The 25609-nt window shown below is 39.7% G+C and overlaps 1 protein-coding gene across 1 annotated transcript; it reads left to right on the forward strand.

Moving 5' to 3' along the window:
• On the forward strand, window positions 1–24149 carry cacng8b (calcium channel, voltage-dependent, gamma subunit 8b). The gene is made up of 6 exons (XM_008431535.2): window positions 1–353; window positions 14199–14515; window positions 15201–15425; window positions 18749–18832; window positions 21548–21688; window positions 23175–24149. Exons 3-6 carry the CDS (start codon window positions 15203–15205, stop codon window positions 23966–23968), a joined length of 1242 nt encoding a protein of 413 aa, XP_008429757.1. The 5' UTR covers window positions 1–353; window positions 14199–14515; window positions 15201–15202; the 3' UTR covers window positions 23969–24149.
• Window positions 24150–25609: the final 1460 nt, after the last annotated feature.

Consider the following 25609-nt stretch of genomic DNA (forward strand, 5'->3'; position numbering starts at 1 on the left):
CGCAGCGGCCACATCCACGGCAGACAAATCCGTGCTCAGTGACGTGTCCTGTATTAGCCTTTTTTGTAATGCATGTTCAACCCTTTTCCATCAGAGACTAATTTGAATTGCTGCAAACCTCCCTTGGGTGCTTCTTCTTATTTCTATCATCTCTTGCTGCAATCCCTTTTAAAAAAACATTTTTATTTATTTATTTATTTATTGCCTCGATTATTTATCCTCTCAACAGTCCACCCCTCCCGCCCCCTCTTGTCTTCTTCTTCCCCCCTCAGTCTGCATCTCTTGGGGAGTGCAAGGACGCTGTGAATTTTTATATATATATATAGAGAGATATATATAAAAAGGAACTGAAGGTAAGAGATCTGCACGTTTCTTTTACTAAGCCCACTGTGGCAGCGTTGTGTTTTGACTTTGCAGTGTTTCGGATCACCAGTTCACCCAGTGCAATTTACATGCAACATTAATCCGCTTCACTCACCTATTAACAGTGTGTTGGATCTGCAGACCCAAATAATGATAGTAATTCTCAGACTTCTGCCATCGCTCTAATTAGACGCTGTTGATAAATGTTCCCGTCTATTTGCCCGGGTCTATAATTAGCTATTACAACGTCTTTTATGCATATTAGATCCCTGTAACTGCTTGCTTGGATGACCCCCCCCACCCCCCTTCCTCCCGCTCCCACTCTCCCATTCTGCATTTGCACGGCAGGTGTGAGGCTGAAATATCTGTTGAATTTGCAGAAATTGGTCAACCAAATGGATGACGGAACAAAATCCGCGTCTTAATGTGAGATTTGTCTCTCTTGTCTGCTCTGTGGCTTGATGCTGGCGTCCATTTTCCACCGTGTAGCCTCTGCATGCATGGTGATGTGTGTGTGTGCGTGCGTGCGTGCGTGCGTGTGTGTGTGTGTGTGTGTGCCTTTCTCTGCTAATAAATGCACCGCAGTCCGCATCACTATAACTGAGCTGTCCACGCTGGCAGCGCTGTAGCTCCAAACTGGTAAAGGTGTTTTAGTTTAATCACTGGTCTGCACTCCTGCTGCCGAGCTCCCATCGGTGCAGCGCAGAGAACAGGGCTAAACGTACGGCTCCATGTTGAACCCCATGAAACACATCATGCTGATGGATCCTGAAAATTCATGTTCCCACCAGACCGCTGTCAGTGTTCACATGCTGCCTATGCGCAGCCGATGACATGAAGCAAAAAGGCGGAAGGAAAAGTCATAAAAGCAACGCAGAATGTTGACTGCAGCAGATGGGAGTTTCTGTGCAAGTTAATGCCATCCTAAATCTGGCTGCATCCTTTCTATACAGAGGCAAACAAATACTCTGAAGTCTGCAGTTGTCTCATGCACTTACGGTGATCTGTCTGCAAAGTGCTGCAGTTTCAGGAAAGGCTGCAAATGCAGCCTGAATGTCCAGCAGTTTCCCCCTCCTGCAGTTTAATGCTGATCCACCTTCTTGATGTAGACGAGTTTGACAAACATGTAATTTTTCCACACACGTATCAGACTTTAAGTCATTTCAGAATGTCTGGAGGCCGGCGTGAGATTCTCCCAGTATTCTAATGTTGAACAAAAATACTTCTATTGCATCTAAAATTTTACATGTTGTATTTATTTATTGCTATTTTGATTTCTACACAGAGACTCAAGTGAAAATAATGTGTTTAACTGCACAGAATATTGGCCCTTTTCCACATTTTCTTCCAGACCTGTCTCTGTCTGTAAGCATGAGCTGCTTGGACCTCATCAGCGTCGCTCTGCTGTTCATATTTTGGCTACGTTGAACCACAGCCTATCACTCAGAGATGAACGGTTTTAACTACAGGCTCATAGGAGGGCAATGATGCCCTGTTTTGGACAGTGTCTGCTCAGAACAGAAGAAGAAGAAAACAGAACTTAAAAGCGAGAATCGGTTCAGTTTTGGCTTCCTTTGTGATCTCGGGGAGATAAATTATCCAGATGGAGAACAAAGCAGATCTTCCACACTGTACTGAGAAACATTGTCTTTTTGTTCTCCTTCTCCCTTTCCTGCCCTCATTGCAGTTTCTCCTGTTTGCTGTGCATTAGGTGCCTACTTGGACTGGGTGTTATCGTCTCTGTCTGCATGGAAACAAAACTTGACTGGAGCTGGAAGTAACTCTGTGAAGTCCTGTTAGGCATAATTAACATCACTTGAAACCTGCTGACTTCAGTTCTATAAACTGACCATGAATATTTCAAAACAGACCAGCTTATCTATTGTTTGAATGAGAAAGAAGAGTATACCATCTATAAGTCTGCTGACTAGCAGTGAGCAGCAACAAGTGGTAGACGGAGGAGAATTGTTTTACTTTCTCTTCATTAGAAACTTTAAACCTTAGGAATGGAAAGCATAAGTTTTTTTAAGCTTCTCTCTACCTTCCTGCCTCCCTCCTCCTGTTGATGTACTTATTATAAAAACCGTTTGTATTACCGCCAGCAACATAAATGTTCAGCGACTGTTCAAGATTCAGATCCTTCTGCCCTCTTCAACTGATAATTCCCCCAATGACAGAACATTTTTTATTACTTTGCTCATTCACACAGACAATAAGATGCGATACAGTTCCCTACATTGTTTTAAGCATACATCAGCATGTGTATTGCTGACGCCATGGATCAGAATCCAGACCCGTTCCACCTGCTGAGTTATGATAGTTTGTTGCCTCATCTTCTTCCCACTGACTCCCTGCTGTTTTTCTTTAAAAATGTGAAATTCCTTCTTCAGAGACAGTCGGTTTATTGTCTGCTGGTCGCCCCCTCAGCTCCTCCACCTGCCATGTGTTAAACTTTCTCTGCGCCATGTGTGCGAGGTGCGATCTGGGAGGTTTTTGATGATCATCTCTGTGGATGCTAGATTACATTGAAACCTCTTAGTTGGCTCTGAGATCTGCTGCTTACACAGCGAGGTGACTCACTGCAGACTGTAGTGATGCGAAGCCCACTCAGGGTAAGGTTTTTGTTTTACTGATTGCCAAATCATAATCGTCTAATACTCTAGTGGTTCCCAGTGACCTGAAATAATCTCTCTGGGTGTTTTTATTTGCTTTTCTGAGCCGTTTTGCCCGCATGTGGTCGCTGTTTGGGTGGCCAGGTCTGTTTCTTACTCTCTGTTCCCCTCTGCAGGGAAACGATTCTGCAGCCATCATCAGATCTGTCATGTAGCTATTGTTCAGAGGATCAATGCCTTTGTTGCAATTTTCCTGGTAGTCTGAGCTTTCAGAGTTGTTCCACTCTCCCTCTCTTTAGTCAAGCGGAGGCTCAGGAGAAAAGCCTTGCACTGCTGTGTAACAACATTGTGTGTTTCAGTTAAATAGGCTCCTAGGATCCCAAACAAATTAAGCAATCCAAAACACTGCCGTCAGTTTCAAATACTGCAACTTAAGCCAATACTTGTCATCTGAACACTGTGTTTTGGCTACGTTTAAGTAATAAGCCCAAGGAAATCCAAATCATGGGGGAAAAAAAAGAACAAAATTGTTAAAAGTTCCAGGGAGAAAGTTTGTTATTAAAGTTTTCTAATTGACTTCAGTCTCAGTGGAAAAGACCTCTATAGTAAGGTACTTAAAGTTAGTGTGACTGGAAAAGCACAGCCTCCTACAACCAAGCAGAAAGACTCTGCAGTCAAACTTTATTAAAATTATCATATTTTTAGGAAAACTACTCCGAGTTACAATTTTGACATGACTCTCTGCTTCATCGCCTTTTGATTATAGATCGTCCTCATTATGGCCTCCATTTTCACCAGCAGAGTGGTTTAGACAAAACATGAAGATGACTGCAAATGCAGTAATGTTACAGGAGACCCAGTCTGGTGATGGGAAGTAGTGCATCTTGTATGTGTAAGTAGTGTTATTCTGCAAAAAGTGTGAATACAGTAACATAGCTGAAGCCTGCAACTCTAAGCTACAGCTTGTAATTATTAAATGAGCAGGAGTGACGAACCTGTAGGATTCGTTTCCTGTAGTGCTCGTCAGCTGACGTAGCTAAATAATGAAGAGGTGAAATTGTTGTTCATTATCTGATACTTCAAATTATATTTTTATTATGGTACACAGGGTAAAATTATCATATAGTTTTAATTTGATTATTACTTTATTTCTGACAACACTGTAGCAGATAATGGCTGCATGTTCAGATGTTTCCAGTGTATTGCTGTGGATTTTTTTTCTTTATTAAAGGGGTTAAAGGTAACATTTTCTTTAGCAATTGCACAATTTTTTGGGCCAACTTCATAGTTTGAACTGATCCTGATTTTTGTTAAGGTCCTAGAATACTGATAGAAATTAGAAAGCCATTGAAATGATTTTTTTCTAGTTTCCCTGCTGTGAGCCATCATTTATTATTCATGTCAGGAGGAGAGATGACATAATAATGAGAACAGCTGCTTTTATAGAGGCTTTACCGTTATTTTAAAACAAAGCTAATCTTATGTAACATTAGCATTGGTAGTGTTACTAAAGCAGCAGTCTCTTTGTGTAGATTCTACAAGCTGTAGATCTTTACCATATCATTTCCAAGTTAAGCATATTCCATTAGACAAAAGCTTAAAACAGAGCATCTATGCCTCAATACATTTGGCCTTCCTGTTGTCAGCAGAAAGTCTTGCTCTCGCTTCATTTAAATTAACAGCAGACGTGCTTCGACACTTAGCAGAAAATACACAATTGTAAATTACTTGTGCTCCATTTTAAACATCTCACTGATATTAAAAATAGCTAACAGTGAGACTTCTTCCCCCCAGAAGCATTTTTGAGAGTGTAGCTGGCATTGTGAAGCTTCAGCTCTTACTATGATGCATTCAATATAGAAAATATCAGCATTTTGACCTTCCAACTGGTTGGTCTGTTGATTCCAGTCACCAATCGATTGTCTGTGATTCTCTGACTGTGACAGAATTGCCATGTTGCGGAAAGTTCATGCTAAAAATGTAATAGTGGCTTTAAACTATGTGTAGCAATTTGTTTTTTCATGTATGCTAATACTTGTGTGATGGGACACCGGATCTGAATTTGGCACCAGTATAAAGTTATGAGTTGATTCTCCTTGTCATCCCATGGAAAAAATATTTACATTTTAAATGTTTCTGTAGGCATAAAAGAAAAATAACACTCCGAAATTTGGCTCATGTCCACTTGCTCCAAAAGGAAGCAAGGGTGATTCTGATCACAGGTGCTTTATTTAAAGTTATTCAAATGTGCATTCATGGGTCAAACGCTCAGTAATTTGTCCATCCTTTGAAGTCATGATATATCACAGCGGTAAATTCAGAGACGCTAATGAATAAGCTGTGCAGACCTCAGAACTTAGTGGAATAAAAATGTGAACTCCAAATGTAGGTAAAGTACAGGTGCAAGAAATACTTTCCAGTACAAACTGAAACATGATGACACAGACCCTGCTGGTTACGTAGTTTTGATATCTTCTAGGTAGTTTTTTTTATTAAGTAAACATGCCATAAATACTGTGGTGCCATTCCAGCTCTGGACAGATAAATTAGAAATAGTGACAATTTAAACATGAGCGTGCCAAATAAAGATTTTGCTATAAAAAGCCGCATGGATGTGGATAAATAGTGTGAACAGAAAAAAGTAATTGTACTTTGAAGTATTACTCTATACTAACCTTTAAAGGCTTTAGGATCTAGAAATGAGCTGGTCAAAGGTAGACGAGGTTTTAAAAAGTTTCAGTTCCAAAATCAGTACATTTTCTGTCAGACCGTTCTTACCTTTCCAAGGTCCTTTAATAAGACATCAGAGAAAATGTCAGTCACCAAAGTTTTCTCTCCCAATGCAGAGCTTGAGTTATTAACAACCTTTCATCAGCTTGATAGACTATTAGTGCTTATTTATTATGTGCAGCACTGGTGAAAGGATGCGGAAAAGCTTGCTAGATTTGGCCTGTGTCACTTTTTTTTTATCAGAGGTTAATAAAGGGATTTGAATACTCGCTAAATACAACTACAAAATCACTAACTGTACAACACTGAATCAAACTAATGAGCCTATGGTTTTGGACAAGGGGAACATATTTGTTGGTTGGACAACAAACATACAGTTGTCTAAACCCTATGGTGGGCTTCAAACAAATCCTAAACCTGTAACTCCAGTAGAAACCAGTTTTCAAAACATGACAAGTCTTGTCAAAAACTAAAAGCTTTGTAGATAATTCAAGGAGTTATGCAATGAAAGCAGCCAGTTAAAGTGCTAAATATTCCCTCTGGAGACCTTCCTCCAATTGAGGTCCTCTGGAAGGGGCCTGAAGGCAGACCCAGGAGACTCTGGAGAGATGATATCTCACAGATGGAGTGGGGAAAACCCCCCCGAGTCTCTGCGGTGAGCTGCAACAGGTAGATGTGGATGGGAGGTCTGGGAATCTCTGAATATCATCAGATTTTGTTCAGTATTTGCCTTCAAGGCCTTGATGGAAACCTCGTGGCATCTGGCTGCACCAATATTTTCACCATTAGTTTAGTAATGTACAAGCTACAGTACACTGAGCTATTTGTTGCATTTTTCTTGTAGTAAAATATTTTCAATTAATACAGGGGAGTCCAACTGCAGCAAAGCTTTTGACATGTATTCTTTGGAAAGACCTAATGGTGATGTTTTGGAATAAAAGTAAGAGAATTCCCATTTTTGGCTTGTAAATGCTCAAAAAATATATTGTTGGGATGAATGAAATGTGTGAGATTTTGTAAACATGAAAATAAATTCTTAAATTTTGGACAAATTATTCTTTTTATTGGAATTGACAGGATAATGGCACAATGTATTCATGTCAGTTTTCTTGAGTATCATTTTATTGTGCTAAAATACTTTGAGGGTACGTCTCACTTCTTAATGTCTTGTAAGCATTTTAGCTTTCGACCAATATTTCCCAGGATTCTGGGTATTCTCATAAAGTTAACAACCTTACAAAGCCATTGAAGAAAACAGCCTACTCAGTTAGGAGCATAATTACACCACAGTGCTGATACTGGAGAACTAAAGAGGACGTCCTCACATTAGAGCAGTTAAATACTTGCACGGGAGTTTGTATGCATTTAATCTCCCATTATGTTTCTTGCACAATCCATGTAAATGCATTACATTTTGTTAGAAGTCCACCTTTTCATCCACCTGTTTTCATTATCATAAATATTTCCTCATTCCCTCGTCAGCATTGAGCGATCAAATAAGAAACTAAAAGAAATGTAGAATGTTGTCATGTTTTTAATCAACACTTTACGGTTTTAAAATGTCATGTTGATGTCTTGTTTAAGGTTTTATTCAGATTGAGACTGAGTTATTTCTGTTGGTGATGGATTATGTGGCTCTTGCACAGCAGGCAGATGCAAACTCTGAGTAAAAGGAAAATGATCAACTATTTTATTGTAATATTGTTTAGAATCACTAATGCACGGCTGTCTAAAATGTGCCCTGTGTCTTTTTTGTAATTCTGTATATATTTTGATAAATATTAAAAAATGGACCATGTGACACACGAGTGCAGGCGGTTGGTCCAGATGGATGTTTTAACATTTTTGTGTGACATTTCTGCTGACAGGAGGGCTCTCATAAAAGATGCTGACAAATTAACTTCTTCTAAAAATGGAACTTGTTTTTGGCACAACACAAAGCATTCGCTTTAATTTAAAACATTACTTGTTTTCTTATCTTATAGTCGGGACGAATGAAATAGTAATCTGTATCCAGTGGTTGTTGCTCAAAAATGAAGTTGCATAATAGCAAGCAAAGTCATCAGTCTAAAATATTTTTGGACTTTGAATATTTTAAATGTTTCTCACTCATTTCAGACAATATGAGTGAAATATTTATTTTTAATTTGGATGATTGTGGCTTGCAATAAAGCATTTGAAAACTCTCATATATTGACAATACATGGGCCACACAGTGAAAGGGACTCTTGATTGGTTTCCAGAATATTTCCTCCCCAAGGAGTGTAAGCCACAAAAGATAATTGCTGAAGAAGCTGGTTGTACTCAGATTGCTGCATCAAAGCATCTTCATAGAAGGTTTAGTGGAAGAAAAAAAGTTTCACCAGCAAGAAGAATAATCACATTCTTAAGAGGATTGTCAAGCAAAAGGTACTCAAATATTTGGGGAAGCTTCACTAGGAGAACTGAAGCTGTAGTCAGCACATCAGAAGCCATTACTCAGAGAGGAATCCTACAGATGTTGCATTCCTCTTGTGGAATAATTTCACTCCTGAACTGGAGACAACTTAAAAACAGTCTCACCTGGGGAAAGGAGAAAAAGAACTGGACTTTTCCACAGTCCTCTTTTCAGATGAGAGCAAAGTTTGCATTTCATTTGTAAGTCAAAATCCCAGAGTCTGGAGGAAGAGTAGAAAACCATAACATCAATGTTGTTTGAAGTCCAGTGTGAAGTTCCCACAGTTAGTGAGGACTTTTGCTGGTGTATGATGGTGTCGGTCCATTGTATTTTCTGAAGTACTCAGTCAGCACTGCCTTCTATCAGGAAAATTAAGAGCACTTCATGCCTGCATCTGCTGACAAATCTTACAGAGATGCTCATTTAATTTCCTAGCAGGACTTAGTCAAATATACTAAAAGCTGCTTCATCGACAATTATGATACCCTGATTAACTGATCTAAATCCATTTGTCAAAAGGAAGATGAGAGACTCCAGACCCAACATTGCAGATTACCTGAAGTAACCTGGGCTTCCATTACACCTCAGCAGAACCACAGGCTGATTGTTTCCGTGCCACGCTGCATTGATGCAGTAATTCATGCTCAATAGAGCGCATAGACATGAACATCCTTTTCAAAAGCCTGACATTTCTGTTCAATTTTTAATCGTCTCATCTAGTATTCTAATCTTCTGAGACACTGAATTTTGGGTTTTCTTTGTCCACATGTTCCTTTTAAGGAAAAGTGCATGACTCTTTCAATTTCAGATCTACAATTATTATTTTATTACTTGTATTTTTATATTCTATTTCTTATGTTGTTTTTTGTTGTTTTTTTGAAGAGCAGGTAAGAATGACAAAATCATAAGTAAATTTATTGTTTTTAAACAAATAAAAACACGTTGGACACTGCTGCAGAGGATGCAACATTTGTTTCAATTCTAATTTTTCCTTCTGCATAAATTCTTCACATTTAATGGGTCATCTTGCAACAGACAGCAAAATAGTGAAGGTACTTTGCATGCATGATTGCTAATATGTCTGTTTTTAAAGCACAGGTTTATGGGTTCATAAGCATACGATTATTCTGACATGCTTTATTTTGGGAACCTTTTAGACCAAGGTGTTACTTTCTCTGGCAGATCTGCTAAGACTGTAGAAACCCTGGGTTACATGCAGTCTGAGGACCTTAGTGGACTTTTCACTCTGGCTTAATGGCTGCTCAGCTGTTCTTTGAAGCTGCTTTTAAAAAATGACCTATTTTAGGATTTCTTTATCATTTTGACAGTTGTGGGGGCTTAAGCCTGTGTGTGTGCTTACATGCCAAAGATTTCCTCGCTTGCGGATCGTGTTCTGTGCACCTGCACATGTGCATCATTTCTGCTGACATAGATACGGGCGTTCCAATAATATTAATACTATTACATTTCAGCAGAGAGCTCAGGTGTGCAACAAGAGAACAGAAATAATTTCTGCTCAGAATGACTTGGATGTTTGTGTGTTTTTGGCAAATGCTCCCTCTGCTGCCATCTCAGAATAGAATGCACTGTTTTTATTTTTAGAAACTTTCATCTTAAGTAGGCCTGGAGCATTTTTTTTTCTTTTCAATTAAGGAGTCAGTAAAACCCTTTGCCATATCCACCAGCTGTAAATGTGGCTTTTAATATTTCAACACAAGACCCGTTTCTTCAACCTCGCTGGTATTAGTCAGTGGGGTGGCACTTTGTTATGCTGATTCTCACACAAGACCAGGGCCTTCCACGTGTGGAAAACTTATTACAGCTGTCATCATTTATTCAACAAGCAGTTTGGTGGTTGATTTATGCAATGAATAGCTAATGGAGCAGCTGCTACAAGACTCAAATCTGCTCTGTGATTTATGACTACGGTATTATAGCTACAACATATTGGGTGGGCTTCTACAAAAACAAAGGTATTCTGCCGTGCTGGGAATGAGTCATGCAGGTAGATGTGATTATATCTGAGGTTTTCTGACAGGTGAACACCTGCTCTGTAATGGGCTCTGCGGCCACTGGCTTGGCTGCTGCTGTGTTTGGTGCTGCAGTTGACCTGCTGCAACTAATAGGCCTCTGGCTGGCCTGTGCTGCTCTGGGTGATGCAGACTTACCATGAACAGCCTCACTTTGAGGGCCGTGATTGTAGTATGAAGTATTTGTTCTTCAAAACACACAAACTTACTCTGTCCTTCTTCAAAACACAGCATACTGGCTTATTAACTCAAGCTGGAAATTAAATTTAAAAAGTCAACAAGTACATTGAAAGGGTCAACATGCCATTTGCCTCAGAAGAACTTTCACCTGGGAATAAATTCAACAAAATGTCCAAAAGCGTTTTGGATCATAGTTCTGCTCTATGACGATATTTATATTTACTCTGATATACTGTAAAGGCCAAAATCAACATCTTGACCTGCATTTCCATGTACCCTTACAGCATTACCACATAGTTATGCTACCTAAAGAGATGTGCAGATAAATAGTTTTGGTAACGCTTTATTTGAAGGGGTGTGCATAAGACTGACATGACACTGTCATAAGCATGACATAACACCTTTCATGAATATGAAGGAGTCTTTATGAATGTTTATGAAGTTGTCATGAAATGTCATTTGGTAAATAATGACACTTTTAATGCAAAGTTGCTCTAAAAGTTGCATTGAAAGTCCATTGAAAGTGCCAACTTTGCATTGAATTGTCATTATTTACAAAATCATGCAAAGTTGGCATTTTTAATGGACTTTTAATGCAACTTTTAGAGCAACTTTGCATTAAAAGTGTCATTATTTACCGAATGACACTTTATGACAACTGTCATAAACATTCATAAAGACTTCTTTATGTTCATGACAGGTGTTATGTCATGTTTATCACAGTGTCATGTCAGTCTTATACACACCCCTTCAAATAAAGTGTTACCATAGTTTTTTACTGTCCCTACTATGCAGACAATTTGGTGGAGCATTGGGGACATTTCAGGATTTTTGTTTTTCATATTTGAGCTAAGAAGACATAATGGACTTTGTCTAACAGTAGAAAGTTAGCTTTGATTTTTCACCTTTGTTGTCATAAAAGTATACTATAACAAGGGATTGTATTTGGGTACAAAAATGATTTTAAAAAAACACGCACAGGAATTTAACGTTTGCTTTGCTCTATATAGGTGTTCTACGGATAAAGCATAAAAATATTAAAATATTAAAGCTGCTGTAAAAACCTGCAGTATGTAAAAACAGATTTTAAAATTGGGAAATGAAATGTGCTAGATTTTGTTGTTCATCAAGTCCTCTTAGATTTTCAACTTGTGTTTCTTCTGATGTGATCCTGGTCTGAATAGTGCGTGTGCAACAGGATCAGGGGTGTGAAATTGACAGTTGTGCTTCATCAGGATGGGGTATGTACTTCTGCAATAAGGTCGCCATCTTGTTTGAGTTCCTTATAATAAAAGTCAAACCAGCTTGGAAGAAGCATACATACCTCTGAACTGCACATAGTGGTTGATAGTTGATCAATGTAAGCTTTGTTTTTTGTTTTTTTTAGATCTATAGTGTCATAAAATGTGTATATTTCCTGCCCTTCATGAATACCCAATGTGTACAAGGCCCTTCTCCTTGCCTTGTACACAAAGTATTTGACAACCTTTCACTTATTCACTCGCTTACTTTTGCCTTGTTGCTCCCTGGTCTTGCTCCCAACGTTCCCTGTCATCCCCCTCTTTCCTTAATTATGAGAGAGAAAAAACAATTTACAGATAATTAAGTGACCATTATGATCTGCTACTCAGGGGAGGTTTTGCCTTGCGGAATAACATAGTAGGTTATCCTTGAGGTCATTTATTAAATGCCAGAACCACACACACACACACACACACACACACCCCTCCCACACACACACACACACGCACACACACACACACACATTATAACATTGGTGATTGGAGTGAAATGAATGTATTTATTTTTTCCTTATGAAAATTCAGTATGTTTTTTATGACACAAAATAGCTCCTGTGTCACAGCTTAAACATGCCGTGTGTAATAAACAAGCCACACTGCAGTGGTGTCCTTTGACATTTTACATAATGAGGAGCCTGAACGTAGAGATACGAGGCTAACTGTCTAACATTCGGAGCTGAGGGAAACATTACTGGGATTCAATAAGATTGGACTAGACCCATCCTTGGATGCTCTGAAGAGGATAAAGCTGCACACACGTACATATTTAAAAAAATCACTCCAGCTCTCCTTCTGTCTCTGAGGCAGCTCTCTGCTTTGGGTCTCACAAGGCAAACAGGATGTAACCTATTTTGATCACGGTGCCATATTGCATCGTTAAATATTCAAAGACTCGACTGAACTGCATTATGTCTGCTAAATGGGGTTCGTAGAATGTTCTGTGCTGCTTACTTGGATCCTTTATCTGGATCTATTAAGAAAAAAACAAGGATGAATGTATTTTTTTTTAGCTGAGGTCACTTAATTGTAAATTACCTTAATTTTTTCTGTGTGTTTTTGGTAGCATCTGGGCTGCGGTGGCAGTGGACCTCTCTACTGACACAGCTTTGCTGTACTGGTTTGTCTGGCTAGATTTCAGAGTCAATAACCGTTTGTAACTGGAAATATCCCCTTTTATGTCTTATTTCCATCTCTCCTCTCTGTCTTTTCCTCTCTGCGTCTCTCGTTTTCCCTCTTTTGCTCTCCGTTGATCCCAACTTTGGAATTCACGGTTGCTATGGTAACAACGTCGGGTTGGTCCTCTCTCCCTTTTCAGACTCGATGCTGTGCACATGCTCTAAAGTCACTCTCACTTTAGCCTGCCACAGTGCCCTTGCTATAATTACCCTCTTTAGCAGGGTGCAAATATGGTTTCACAGAAAAGCTGGGAGCCGGAAAATAATTTTGTGACTAAGTTTAAGGTTAAAGCACTTTCTCCCAGTGGTCCAAAAAATATTGCAAACACGCAGCTTTTGCATGCACTGGGAGAATGTTTTATTGGTGTTTAGTCCCACATCGTGTCTCTCTGTGGTAATCACAGGAATTCAGTCAGCACTGAAGGGAAAAGAGCACCTGAGAGGACACGCTAGGTCTTGCTGAGGACACTATGCTCAAGATTGCAATGTGGTTGCAGCTCAGTCGTCTTGTGCAAAGTGGTGTGTTCAAGTGTTTGAAATAACCCACCATTTGGGGCAAAAGCTACCAGAAGTTGACCTTTCTGTAAGATGGCTACAGCTTTAATGTTGTTATGGTATTTATGTTGGCATGTGTTTTGACCGATAGAAAAAGTTGTTGAAAAACATGAAGGAATTAAGTATATTTTGTGAAAGTCAGTTATGAGGCACTCCCCTTAAATATACTGCATCTATATTGGGTAAAAGAGTGCAACATGTACAATGTGCTGCCACACTTTTTTAGTTCCTTACTAGACTACTGAAGGTAATTTTTAAACTCAGATTCTTCATTTCGTTTTTGTCAAAATCTGCATCCACGCGGTTTGCGAGATTTAACAACAATGCCGAACCACCGTGTGGTAATACCATCATTACTACAGACATCAAAACTCAAAAGAAGATACCGAAAACTGCTGAAGTTCTTCTGGGCCGATTGCAGCTTCTGGTTTCGTTAACTGACCCCATCAGCTTGAATTTGAAACTAAATTGAAACAGAGTCAGGACAAAGCAAGACTGCATGCTTTGGTGGTAACAAAACAGAAAAGTGGTTACATAATGACTCTGGTTTCTAACATTTGTAGAGGACATGTGTACAACAACATCGTAACTTTTAATTATCGCAAGATAAGCAGTTCACATCAGTATCTTTAGAAAATATGTTTGGTGGATGCTTTTATTATTCCTGTCATTGCACTAGGGAATGATATATGCCTATCGCATTATTTATTAATAATTATATCATTACTTCATGTACGTCTACTAGATCATAAATACAACTTAACATTTTAAATAATTAGCAATAACTTCATATTTTTGTTCTCTTTCTTTTGCAGCAACAGACAGGAGGTGCGGTGACCATGGGTTTTCCGTCGCAAATTTTCTGCTAACGGAGGACGGACAGAGTGGGGTGGCTGTCCACAACCCCAACAAGCTTCACTTCCTCCAGGAAAGAAAGAATAAAGGAGAAAAAAAAGACACCGGGGTAAAAGCGAGAGAGGCACAAGAGGGAAAAACAAGCGCAAGAAGGAGCGAGGGGAGCAGGTGAAAACAGTCGATGGATGCTGTCCGGATCGAGGGGGCAGCAAGTTCTTCACTGACGAGGAGAAAAAAGATTTCAAAATTGAGTCGAAGGATAGAAACTTGCCGTCAGGTAGGGATCAGCCTTTTTCCTCGCAGGTTTTTATCTGCATGCAGTAAAAAAAAAAAAAAAAAAAGATTTATCAGTAAGAGGTGGCTCCAGTGTAATAGTGAGCAACTTTACAAATTAAAGCACCTTTGCACAGGGCAGTACGGCATGCAGTAACCAGGTTACGGGGTGCTGCATGTGCAAGTGCATGCAAAGAAGTTGGGTTTGTTAAAAGCACACCGTCATTCTAATAACGGCTGGTACAAGGTGATCACGTGTGTAATCTGGTGTGCATGTGTTTGTGCATTCATCCCCAGTTCTGCTGATTGTGAGGTAGAGAACAGAGTCCTGCTCATGAATATGCAGCAGACTGAGCTTGGGAGGGAGTGTGATCGTCTCTGCTCCACATCAATTCAGTCTTGTTAAGCAGAGTCAGCAGAGTCATTAAACTCTCCTCCAAGGACACATCATGAGGGCCACTCACACACCTCCCACACCTGCCTCCACCTCTTGTCGTTTCTTGTCTCATCATCTCACTTCTCATATCAGCCTCTCGCTTATCACCTTACCCGCTGCTTTTCCAGCTTAACTTTACAGTGTCTATGACTGTAAATCCTCTCCTGCACAACCAATGCTTGTCTGTTCCCGGGCTGCGTCTTTTAATGTCCGCTCTCTCCGTCCCCTCCCTCACTTTGCACCTCTCCTAAAGGCATGGTGTGTGAGAAGGGGATCCAGATCCTCCTCACCACCGTGGGGGCATTCGCTGCCTTCGGCCTGATGACGGTGGCCATAGGGACGGACTACTGGCTGTATTCCCGTGCCCTCATCTGCAACAGCACAGCCAACATCACGCAGGATGATCCCCACAACAAGGACAAGAAGGACCCTGGGGCACTCACCCACTCGGGGCTGTGGAGAATATGCTGCCTGGAAGGTATGGGAAAAAAGAAATTGATGTCAAAAGGTGCGATCCAATGATGGGTTGTTCAGAAATAAATATGGGTGCGTGGTTTCAAATTAGCACTTGATGTAAATCGAAGTAAAACTCTTGCCTATAGGATGTTTAAGGACTGAACAAAATGTACATTTCTTCTTCCACAAGCCGTCTGTCTCATTGGATCCAATCTGAACGTTCATATTCAAAACCTCTGAAGCAAAATTAGTGTTGAAAATACCAGAAAGATGATGACTAAGAAACAGGTATTATTGTGAGATGCAACATAACTGCAGATATTTTATTTAGGACGACTTTACATGCAATCTTATAATCAGACCTCTAGAAAATGATGAGCTTCTGTTGTCTTTAAACCAATTAGAACGAATAAATTGAACTATTATCTAAAGATAACTATTATTCGACCATTAGACACAATCTGCCCATTTGCACATTTCTTCTGTTTTTGCATTTTTGGGACTTTTTCATTTTTCAGATTATCCAAGGTGGACAATTATTTTTTCACAAGAGAACAATATGTCTCAATTGACAAATGAGATCATCATATGAACACGTTTTTTATTTATTTATATTATGTATTGTCTGATATTAAATTTTTAAAGATCTAAAATCAATTTTAAAAGGATTAATAAAGGATTTTTTAGTTTATCCCCAAAAATGCTTCAAACATATCCCTAACTTTTATTTTTTTTACTTTTACTAAACAGAAAAATCTCTAAACCTTTGAGTAACGTCTAGGAACCTCACATTTCTCTGAGATATATACAATTTCTTGTTGAAAAGTATTTTTAAAATCCTGTAGTGTCTGTAGTGTCCAAAGGTATTAAGACTCTTTTTACCATTAACTGGATGTCATAGAAGCATCTTAGAAGAAAGTAGTATTATTATAGAATATAGTTTTCAGTCGTGTTTGTTACACGGTGCCAGAGTAACAAGAAAACAATTTTTTCATAATTGCTTTCTAATTACATGACACTGAAGCGTAACCTCCTCTCAAAAATAATCCATTACTCATTGTCTTTGATTCAGGCTGCATTTATTTCAGTCTTGTTTTGAAACAAAAGCCTCTGCTCTCTCATCGATTTCAGATTTGAAAGAGGCAGTTGATACAAAATCTGGCAGCATCTGTCTCTCGATCTTCAGCTTGTTACAGCAGCACAAGCTGCTAATTCATTATACATTTGAGTGCCTGGCTAGAGCTCAACACTGAAACGCTGGGATGGAGTTAACAGCGGAGGAGCCACAGTCGAAGGGGTGTGTGAGCTGACTGATCTGTGCCTTTCCTCACATCCACATTGAGGTGGAAGCCTTTCTGGTCCCCTTAAAAAAAAAAAAAAAAAATCTCTTGGCTCTCTTTTTAAAGCATCTCCAACCCATTCCGAGTTTGGTCATTGTATAAAGCTAATTTGTCCTCATTGCTAAGCTTCCTGATAGCAAAGCAGCCAATTACAGATAAGCTCAAGCCCTTGCAGCTTTGCTGCAGTGCAACCCCCACCCTCTTCTTTCATTACCCCACTCTCCCAGTTTCCTCCGTCTTCATGCTTTGTCTCACTCTCTAAACATTACATTTCATCTTTCACTGCTTTCCCCCCTGATTCCCCTCTCCGTAACTTCCATTCAGTCCTTTCGCTCGCGTTGCGATGCAGTAAGGCTGACAGTGTTTTGGCACAGCTTGGAGGTCATGTATCCTTGATGTATGTGGAGTATTCATCAGAGACAGATGCTCAGTGGTCGCGCAGTGATGCAGTGAGGTGTAGCTGTGGTGGAAATGCGGGACAGGCTGGCTCTAAAAGATTTATGTCTGTGGGTGGGCAGCAGTATTATGCTGTGGATGGAGACATACTGCTCTACTCTATCTTATTTGCAGACTACTAATAGAGATGTGGCCGTGAGAATTACAAATACACAAGTTCAATTCAGTTTATTTATGTGGTGCCATTTCACAACATGTCACGTCAAGGCATGTTACGAAACAAAAAGTAATTCCAGTCCAATCATACATACATTCCTATCTGAGGAAACCCATCGGATTGCATCATATATCGACAGCAGACAATCACTTGCGTTGTGTCGCTGACTTTTCAGCAATCCCTCCTACAGAGGATGCATAGCGACAGTGGAGAGGAAAAACTCACCTTTAAGAGGAAGAAACCTTCAGCAACGACCAGCTGTAGGTTTGACAGGACAGAGTACATCATGACCATTTGACTTTTAATGACCATATTCATTCAGTATGTTGTAAAACATCTGGCGGAAACAACATTTTTTACCTGTTGTAGACTATGAAGATGCTTTGCATGTGGATGCTTTGAGCCACTGTCTTCACATAGTGTGTTTCATGGGTCCTTATTTGTGAGGAGTGGTTATTATTACCAACTGTGGTTTCCCTATGCATTATGTACTTTAGTCTAAAATTAACTGGACATCTTTACATGTTATAATTTACAATCTAAGCTTCAACTTCAAACTCGGGTTTTATTGAAGGGTTTAAAAAATTTGGCGGTTTCATTGCGGCACATTGTCTGTGTGAGCGTTTATGGTGAGCAAGTTTTAATATTTGCTGTTTGCTTTTATTGTAACAGTGCCACTGCTGTCTTGACCAGGTCTCCCTGGAAAAATTGATCTTTGGCCTCAATAGGTGAAATAAAGATCAATAACCGGTGAAATAAAGATCAAATAAAATAGAATAAAGTAAAATATAAGGTGCTGTACGTCCAGCTTGTGGTTGCCTTGAAGCTGTTATGGCCGAATCCAAGAATGTGACCTCACTGACCTCCCACTCCCTTGTACCTACATCTGTTTTTTGTTTTTTGTTTTTTTCAGACTAACCAGAGGAAATAAAAGATCTATGAGACAGAAATCAGCTCATCTCACATCTTTCCGTCTCCCTCCGTCTGTGTCTCTTCATTCCAACACTTCATCTGTTTCACAATCCATCTATCAGCAACAGTTTTGTGCTCTCATCATCATGCGTTCGTCTGTCTGTCTACATGCAAGATGCGGGTAGTTATCTGTCTGGCTGTGTGTCTCCGTATGTGTAGGAATGAACCTCTGGGTTTTCACTAACACCTTTTGCTTCTAGAAGCAGCTCCAGTAGTGCTTGTGATTTCCTCCTAATATGTTGAAGTTTGCTATTATGTGGAGAGTTGAGAAGAAAATGTAAAAAAAATTAAGATGCCACTGCTTTCACGTCGTTTAGATTGTTCTTCAGGATTGCTGGTGTTTTCTATTGTTAAGACTGTAGTTATGAGTTTGGGTGTTTTGTTGACTCAGGTCACCCTTTTTCTTCTCTTATTTCCCAGGAGTGAAGAGAGGAGTGTGTTCTCAGATTAATCATTTCCCAGAGGATGCGGACTTTGACCATGACGGAGCAGAGTATGTCCTACGTAAGTCAATGCTCATGAATCAGAACAGGATAAATAACTGTAAATCATGGTTATTTAGCGATAACAAAATGATTTTGCAGGGGACACTTTTAATTATCTTTAGCATCTCACATTTATAACCTGGCTTGCATTACTTCAACACACTGTGTGTATTTACAAAAGAGTGCAGTTCAAAAAATTAAATCAGAGCTACTCTAGCTGTGTTTCCATTACAAATATACGCAAAACTTTTTTGATATTCTGCTAATGTCGAAAAACCACAATTTTGCAATTGTTGTGTTTACTGTAAATGATACATGCAATTAAAATCACACGTTAATAAGTTTGTTCGTGCAATAATTCATTCAAAATCAACATGGCGAAGGATGCAGACACTTACATGAGATGTATTCATATTCAGCCACGGTACTAGTGCTCATCGTCAGCCATCAAAGGAGACGTCTGTGTCTTTCTCAGGCGTTAGGTGACAGGCCCATTATAATTGGGATGGCTACTTGTGGTGCATTTTTGGGAAATTGTAGTCTGCCATTTTACTGAAGAGTTCTGCATTCAACACTCTTGAATGACTCAGCTTTTGATCAATTGGCCTCTGGTGGAGTCAATTGCACATCGTCCCTGGAGGCCAATACCTACAAATAAGTGTGCTGCTGCTGCAAATTGGCCTGAGTTACATGATGCAAAAAAAGTGTTTCAATTGCATTTTGACAAGGCTGAAAAACCACTTCATTCTACTTATAATACTTTTTTCTAAAAACATGTTGTTTTTTTTTTCCAAATTGATGTGTTTTCAGTAAGGAAATGTATTCCAATTTGCACATTCTTATGGTCAGTGTAAACGCAGCTTCTCATATATTCCATTTAGCCGTCCTGTTATTTTCTGTCCTCTCCGTTTCTCACAACCAAAATGTATCCCAGATATGTCTTTGCATATCCTCAAAAATGACTTCTTACGTGTTTTCCCACTTATTTTTCCTCTTATTGGCACTGAAAGCTCAATTTGAGTCTTCTTCCCTTAATAACAACTTCCACACTAAAGAGTGTTGCTGTTTTGGTGGATTTAGTGATTGGAAAATGCACACAGACTGTTTGATCACTAGATGAACCAGGAGATTCTTTATACATGCCAAATACTTACATCACATTCTTACTGTAGCTCATATGTAGACCGAAAATGTTCACCACTGTGACAGAAGTGGCGTAACCATGACTCAAATATCCCTGTACTGACCCAACAAGACTATTACTTTGTCTCATTTTATGCTGATCTGCATGGTTTATTCACCTCGAGATGCTAAATGGTTGAAACTGAATGTGAAAATTATCGTACTCTTTACTGCCTGATTATGTTGGTTAGTAATGATCTGACCACTTGGAGGCACTCATATACGACTGAACTTTCATTTCCAGCCACTAATAAAACTTTGATTTTTTTATTATTTAAAAAAAAATTGTAAACTTCATGACAACATCACAGAAAATGGCATTTCACCACTTTGGTCTTAGACTACATGCTGTATTAAAAATGGGAACACGTTAAAAGCAACACATACTTTGAAAACATGGCAGGAGTTGATATTTCAGAAATTCCCCTTCATTTATTCATGCTCAGATTTACCTTCATGCAATGCAAGATAAGTAACAGTGTGACAGCAGCTTAGGCTGCCTGTCAGAGCGAAGCTGCAAACTTGACCATTTTCAGTCATTAGATGGTTTTCACTAAATCGTTAGCGTATGATCTGAATGATGAGGCAGGTATATGCAAAACAGATAGTGCAGGAAGTGTAGAAATTGAGGTTTAAATCGCTTTTTCCTCTGACGACATTGTCCCAAAGAAACACACAAACAAACATATGACAGTGTGTAGAAAGGCCAGGAAGATGGGGTGCCCTAGTTCGCACTCAGTGCCCTGCAGTGATGTCTTTCTGCTCTGTGATATGCTACATGTGAGCCTGTGCTCTGTTTACAATGTTGCAGAGGCATTTTGCTGGCATTTAGGTGGCATTTTCTCTCCAGTGGCCTAGTTGTCCTAGATGAGAGAGGAGTGTTAATGTGTGTGTGCGTGTGTATGTGTGTGTCTGTGTTTTTGGTTAGCAAACCTAAAGAAAGATTTGAAGCCACATGGGAGCATTTTGATTCAAATGCATGTGTAGAATCAAGCAAACTATGTCCTCTCTAACAGTAGAATATTCTTTAAGTCATTTTTAAATTTTTGTATTGCTTGCTACATTACATGGCACATAATGTTTTTGAGGGTCTTCCTAATTTTTTTGTAGAAGCCTTTAAGAATAGATGTATTTATTAAAAATGTGTGATTTAAATCAACTTCTTTGTTTGGGCATGCATGTCTAGTGAAGTCAAATAAATAAACTTTTTTCTACCACTGATATTGCACAATACTCTAAACTTTGAAGCATAAAATAACAGTAACTGGTTATAAATTATGCATTTTGTGATCTGTAACCAATAAAAAAGGATGGCTATCATAACCATACCAGTTTCTTAACTAATTAATTAACTAATTAATCTCCTGCAAGCCCATTAATCATTATTTTCAATAACATTGGCAAAATCAGCCTGAAGAACAAGCCAAAACGTCACCCTTGTTTCTTCAACCCCGACACATTTTGATGAGTACAAAGGCTTTACATTTGTTTCTCTTTATTTGTCATATTTGTCTTGCTGGTTGCTTACTGTCATTCCTCTTTTCTTTTTCAGGAGTAGTCAGGGCTTCCAACATCTTCCCAATCCTTAGTGCCATCCTGCTGCTGATGGGTGGGGTTTGCATCGCTGCTAGTCGTTTCTATAAAAGCAAAAGGAACATCATCCTTGGGGCAGGAATCCTGTTTGTAGCTGCAGGTAATAGATGAATATTGCATAGATACCTTGTAGGAAATGTTTACATACTTGTGATACATGCATGTGTGTGTAAATTCATCTGAGTGGTCCAAGGTGTTATCTGAAAAATTAAGTACTGTGAAAGGAGACCTTCAGGGCTGGGTTTCTTTGGACGTTCCTGAAATACGTGACAGATTCGGGTGGCCAGAAGCTATCTGAAGTTTCAAAAGCAAGAAGACATTTAGAAGACGTGAAAAATGACATAATTGGTTGGTCTCAAGGAAGCTCTAAAAATACTGTTCAACCTTCAGAAAGCAGCAGCAAGAATCACTGCGGGCGCTGTGCAGTTTAGGGGAGAACTGCTGACCCAGGTGTTGGAGGGAACACTTCAAGGATTGCAAATTAGTCATCAAGTCCTTCAAGGCGGAGGCGAAGTCACAGGATTTGGGTGAAAGCAACTCCATAATTATGGTTGAAGGCACTGAGGTGTTTAATATGCTCCTTGTTTGAAGGGCACAACGGGAGGATGAGATTCATCATGAGATGCCGAAGAATTTAATAATTTGAGGCTGTCATGGCTGACTCGCCTCTTCAGTGTCCCATGGAAGACTGTGACAGCACCTGGAAAGAAGGAGTTGGTCCTGATTTTTAAGAAAGGCAACCAGAGAGTCTTTTCCACCTGTCAAGGGATCATACTTCTAGCTTCCTGTAGGCCAGGTATCAAAATCTTATGGCCATTGTTCCCAATATGGTTTGAACTCCTCCAAGACTTCCCCTTGTTGCCAATTGAGTTTGTGCTGAGTCCTAGAAAGGATTGTTTCTGGTTTGGGGATCTCAGGGTCTCATCTTGGATTTTTGCAGATGGTTGGCGTCTTTTAAGGCCACAACCTTCAGTGAGCACTGGAGCGTTTTTTGGTATGAGGAACAAAGAACTAGGACAAAAAGCAAAGTTCTCAATTGAAATGCATACTCAAGCCCTCACCTATGAAGAAAGAATGAAATCCAGGAAGAAGAGGCTGAAATATGGATCCCCATAAGAGGAAATTCTTCATCCTTCATGTTTCTCCAGAGAATCTTTACAAATGGTTCAGGCATTTGATCAAGAAGGACCCGATGCCTCTCTTTGGAGTTTTTCTGGGCATGCTGAACTGGGATCACGCCAGTATTGAACCTAGACCCAGTGGAGAGACAGCTGGAAACACGTTGAAATCCTTTATTGTCAGCTGGAAAGAGAGATATCTAGGTTTCCCTGGTGAACTTGTGACCCCTGTAACCTGATGTTTGAAGACAAACAGTGTTTTTCAAGTGACGCTTCCCAACACATTATTAATACTTTTCATGCATTTTCTTTAACATTTAATTGTAATCACTGATTGAGATATTTTATAGTATTTTAGTAAAGTATTCACTTTATGAATACGTTTCATGCATTTTCTTTAACATTTAACTATAATCACTGACTGAGATCATTTTTTTTATAATTAGAACATTGTTTTTGCCGTTACAGGTCTGAGTAACATAATTGGTGTGATCGTCTACATTTCGGCTGCACTAGGAGACATCTCGCCTAAGAAAGATGAAGACAAAAAATGGCAGTATTCCTACGGATGGTCCTTTTACTTTGGAGGCTTATCCTTCATCATGGCCGAGATGGTTGGGGTGCTGGCAGTCAACATCTACATCGAGAAAAACAAAGAGCTCCGCTGCCGCTCTCGCACCGACATCTTTAAAAGCACGACGCACGCCATGCTGCGCCTGCCCAGCTACCGCTTCCGCCGTCGCTCGCGCTCCTCGTCCCGCTCCACCGACCCATCCCGCTCCCGAGACCCTTCGCCCGTCGGGGGAGGTGGAGGGAAGAACTTCGGCCTGCCTCCCTCCGCGCTGCTCTCCCAGGGGCCCATTTCAGTTTCCACTCTGCCCAACCCGCACTCCCGTTCGCACACGGCCCTGGCTGGAGGAGACATCTCCCTCTACACGCTGTCTCGCGACCCCAAACTGGCGGGTCTGCCGCCCATGTACGGCACGGTGGACAGGGCCACACTCTACCAGCTCCACAACTGCTTTCCGAAAGATGGGGGCGGAGGAGGGGGAGTCATGATGAGCGGCACGCTGCCCTCACTCAAGTCACATAACCCTTCTAACACTTCCAACTCCAACGCACCGATGGCTAACTCTGTGGCTCCTCCGCCATTCACGTCGTCCACAGTAGACAGGGAGCGAGGGATGGGGACTCTGGACAGACTGAAGGGAGACAGGGAGAGCAACTCTAACACCCTTAATAGGAAGACAACACCTGTGTAGAGGGAGGTAAGAAGAAGAAAGGTGGTGGGATAGTGAAAGAGGGAACATAAAAAAAATAGGACAGCAGATAATTCTCCTCCTTGTTCACTGTTATTTAGTCGACTCAATGTCACTGAGAACAAAAAAAAAAAGAAGAGTAATAACAGAACGATAATAACAACAACAATGAACTTTCACAAAATAAACTATTTTGATATTTCGATGTGCTAGAAATGATTTATTTTGTTAATGATCAAATGCAATTAACCTTGGGCTACTATGAAAACACTTCACCTAATTTCTGTGCAAGAGTATCGTTAATTTAATCGGCGCATCATTAATGTAAATTGTTGTTGTGATTATTCTCGGTGTTATTACAGGCTAGTTGTATTTGCAAACACTAGTTTGGAATGAAACGTTGATTTTCATGGTGTTGTTTTCTTCTGCGTTAAGTTTTTTTTTTAAATTTTTTTTTAGATCTTTATGACTTTTACTGTGAATCCATGCAGAGCCACTGAGAGCCGACAGTGAGCTGTGTGTAGCCGTGTTAAAGAATGCGTGTGCACAAATTGTTGGCTAACGAGAGCCTGTTTTATTTTTTTAACTCCCATAATGTCGTGTTCCTTTATAAAAAAACAAAGAAGTCAGATGTGAATACTGTAAATTGTCTTCCAAATACTGATGCTAAAAGAAATGCAACAATAATATGAGCAACTGAGGCAGCCAACAATTTCTATTGTTAGTGCAGGTTCGGGTTTTCTATGGGCCTCTGTTTGTCTTATTTCCATTCTAATCAGTGTTAGCAGTTAGTACTTGTAGCTTTATTGTGTTGAAGATGTTTGTTCTTGGGCATTAATGGAAACCTCTGTTGGAGGGGATAAAAAATGGAGAAAGAAGCAAAATAACGTATGTACAGAATCAGGTAAAGATTGCTTCCTGAAAAGAGAGAAAAAAAAGAATCCATCATTTTTTGTATTAAAAAAAGCCCTAACGTGACCCATGCAAATAATCATTTTCAGTCACAGAACAAAACACATCTGTGTGGGTTAAAAGGGTTTAAACAAAGAGGAAACTTTGGGGGAAAACAACATGTACATTGTAATTTATGCATATTTGTAAACTCTATAGATACCTTCTTTTGGGACCACAGCTCAAGAATTTGGAAAAAGCAGGTTCAGATTGACGGACGCCTGTCGGCTGAGTTCCCATCAGACTTGAAACCTAAAGCCAGTCCATATCTTGTCAGTTTTGTTTTTTTTTCTTTACCTTATCACATCTCTGACAATAGTTTCCTCACAGAGACAAACTCCCAAACCTCCCCAAAGAGTCTTTTCACTGTGCTTCCCATGAAACTGCCGACTCCTGAGTGAGAGCTGTTGATGCTGATGAGAATGTAAACACATGTGAACTTCCCCACTGTCCCACCGCTCTGCTAAACTGTCCCAAGCGACTGCAGATCCAGGTGGAAACCTGGGATTCACCTGCTACATGACGAAATGAAGAAACTAAATAATAACCAGATGCTTCCAGATTCTATATGTTTTTAATTTGTTTGATTTCGTTTCAGAAAAAAAAAAAAAAAGAAATCTGTCTAAACTGCACACAGACAGCATTTATGTGGGCAATATGAATAGTATGTAGTTGAGAATAGATATATCTAGA

Source organism: Poecilia reticulata, linkage group LG16 (genome assembly GCF_000633615.1).
Source record: "Poecilia reticulata strain Guanapo linkage group LG16, Guppy_female_1.0+MT, whole genome shotgun sequence".
NCBI classification, from domain to species: domain Eukaryota; kingdom Metazoa; phylum Chordata; class Actinopteri; order Cyprinodontiformes; family Poeciliidae; genus Poecilia; species Poecilia reticulata.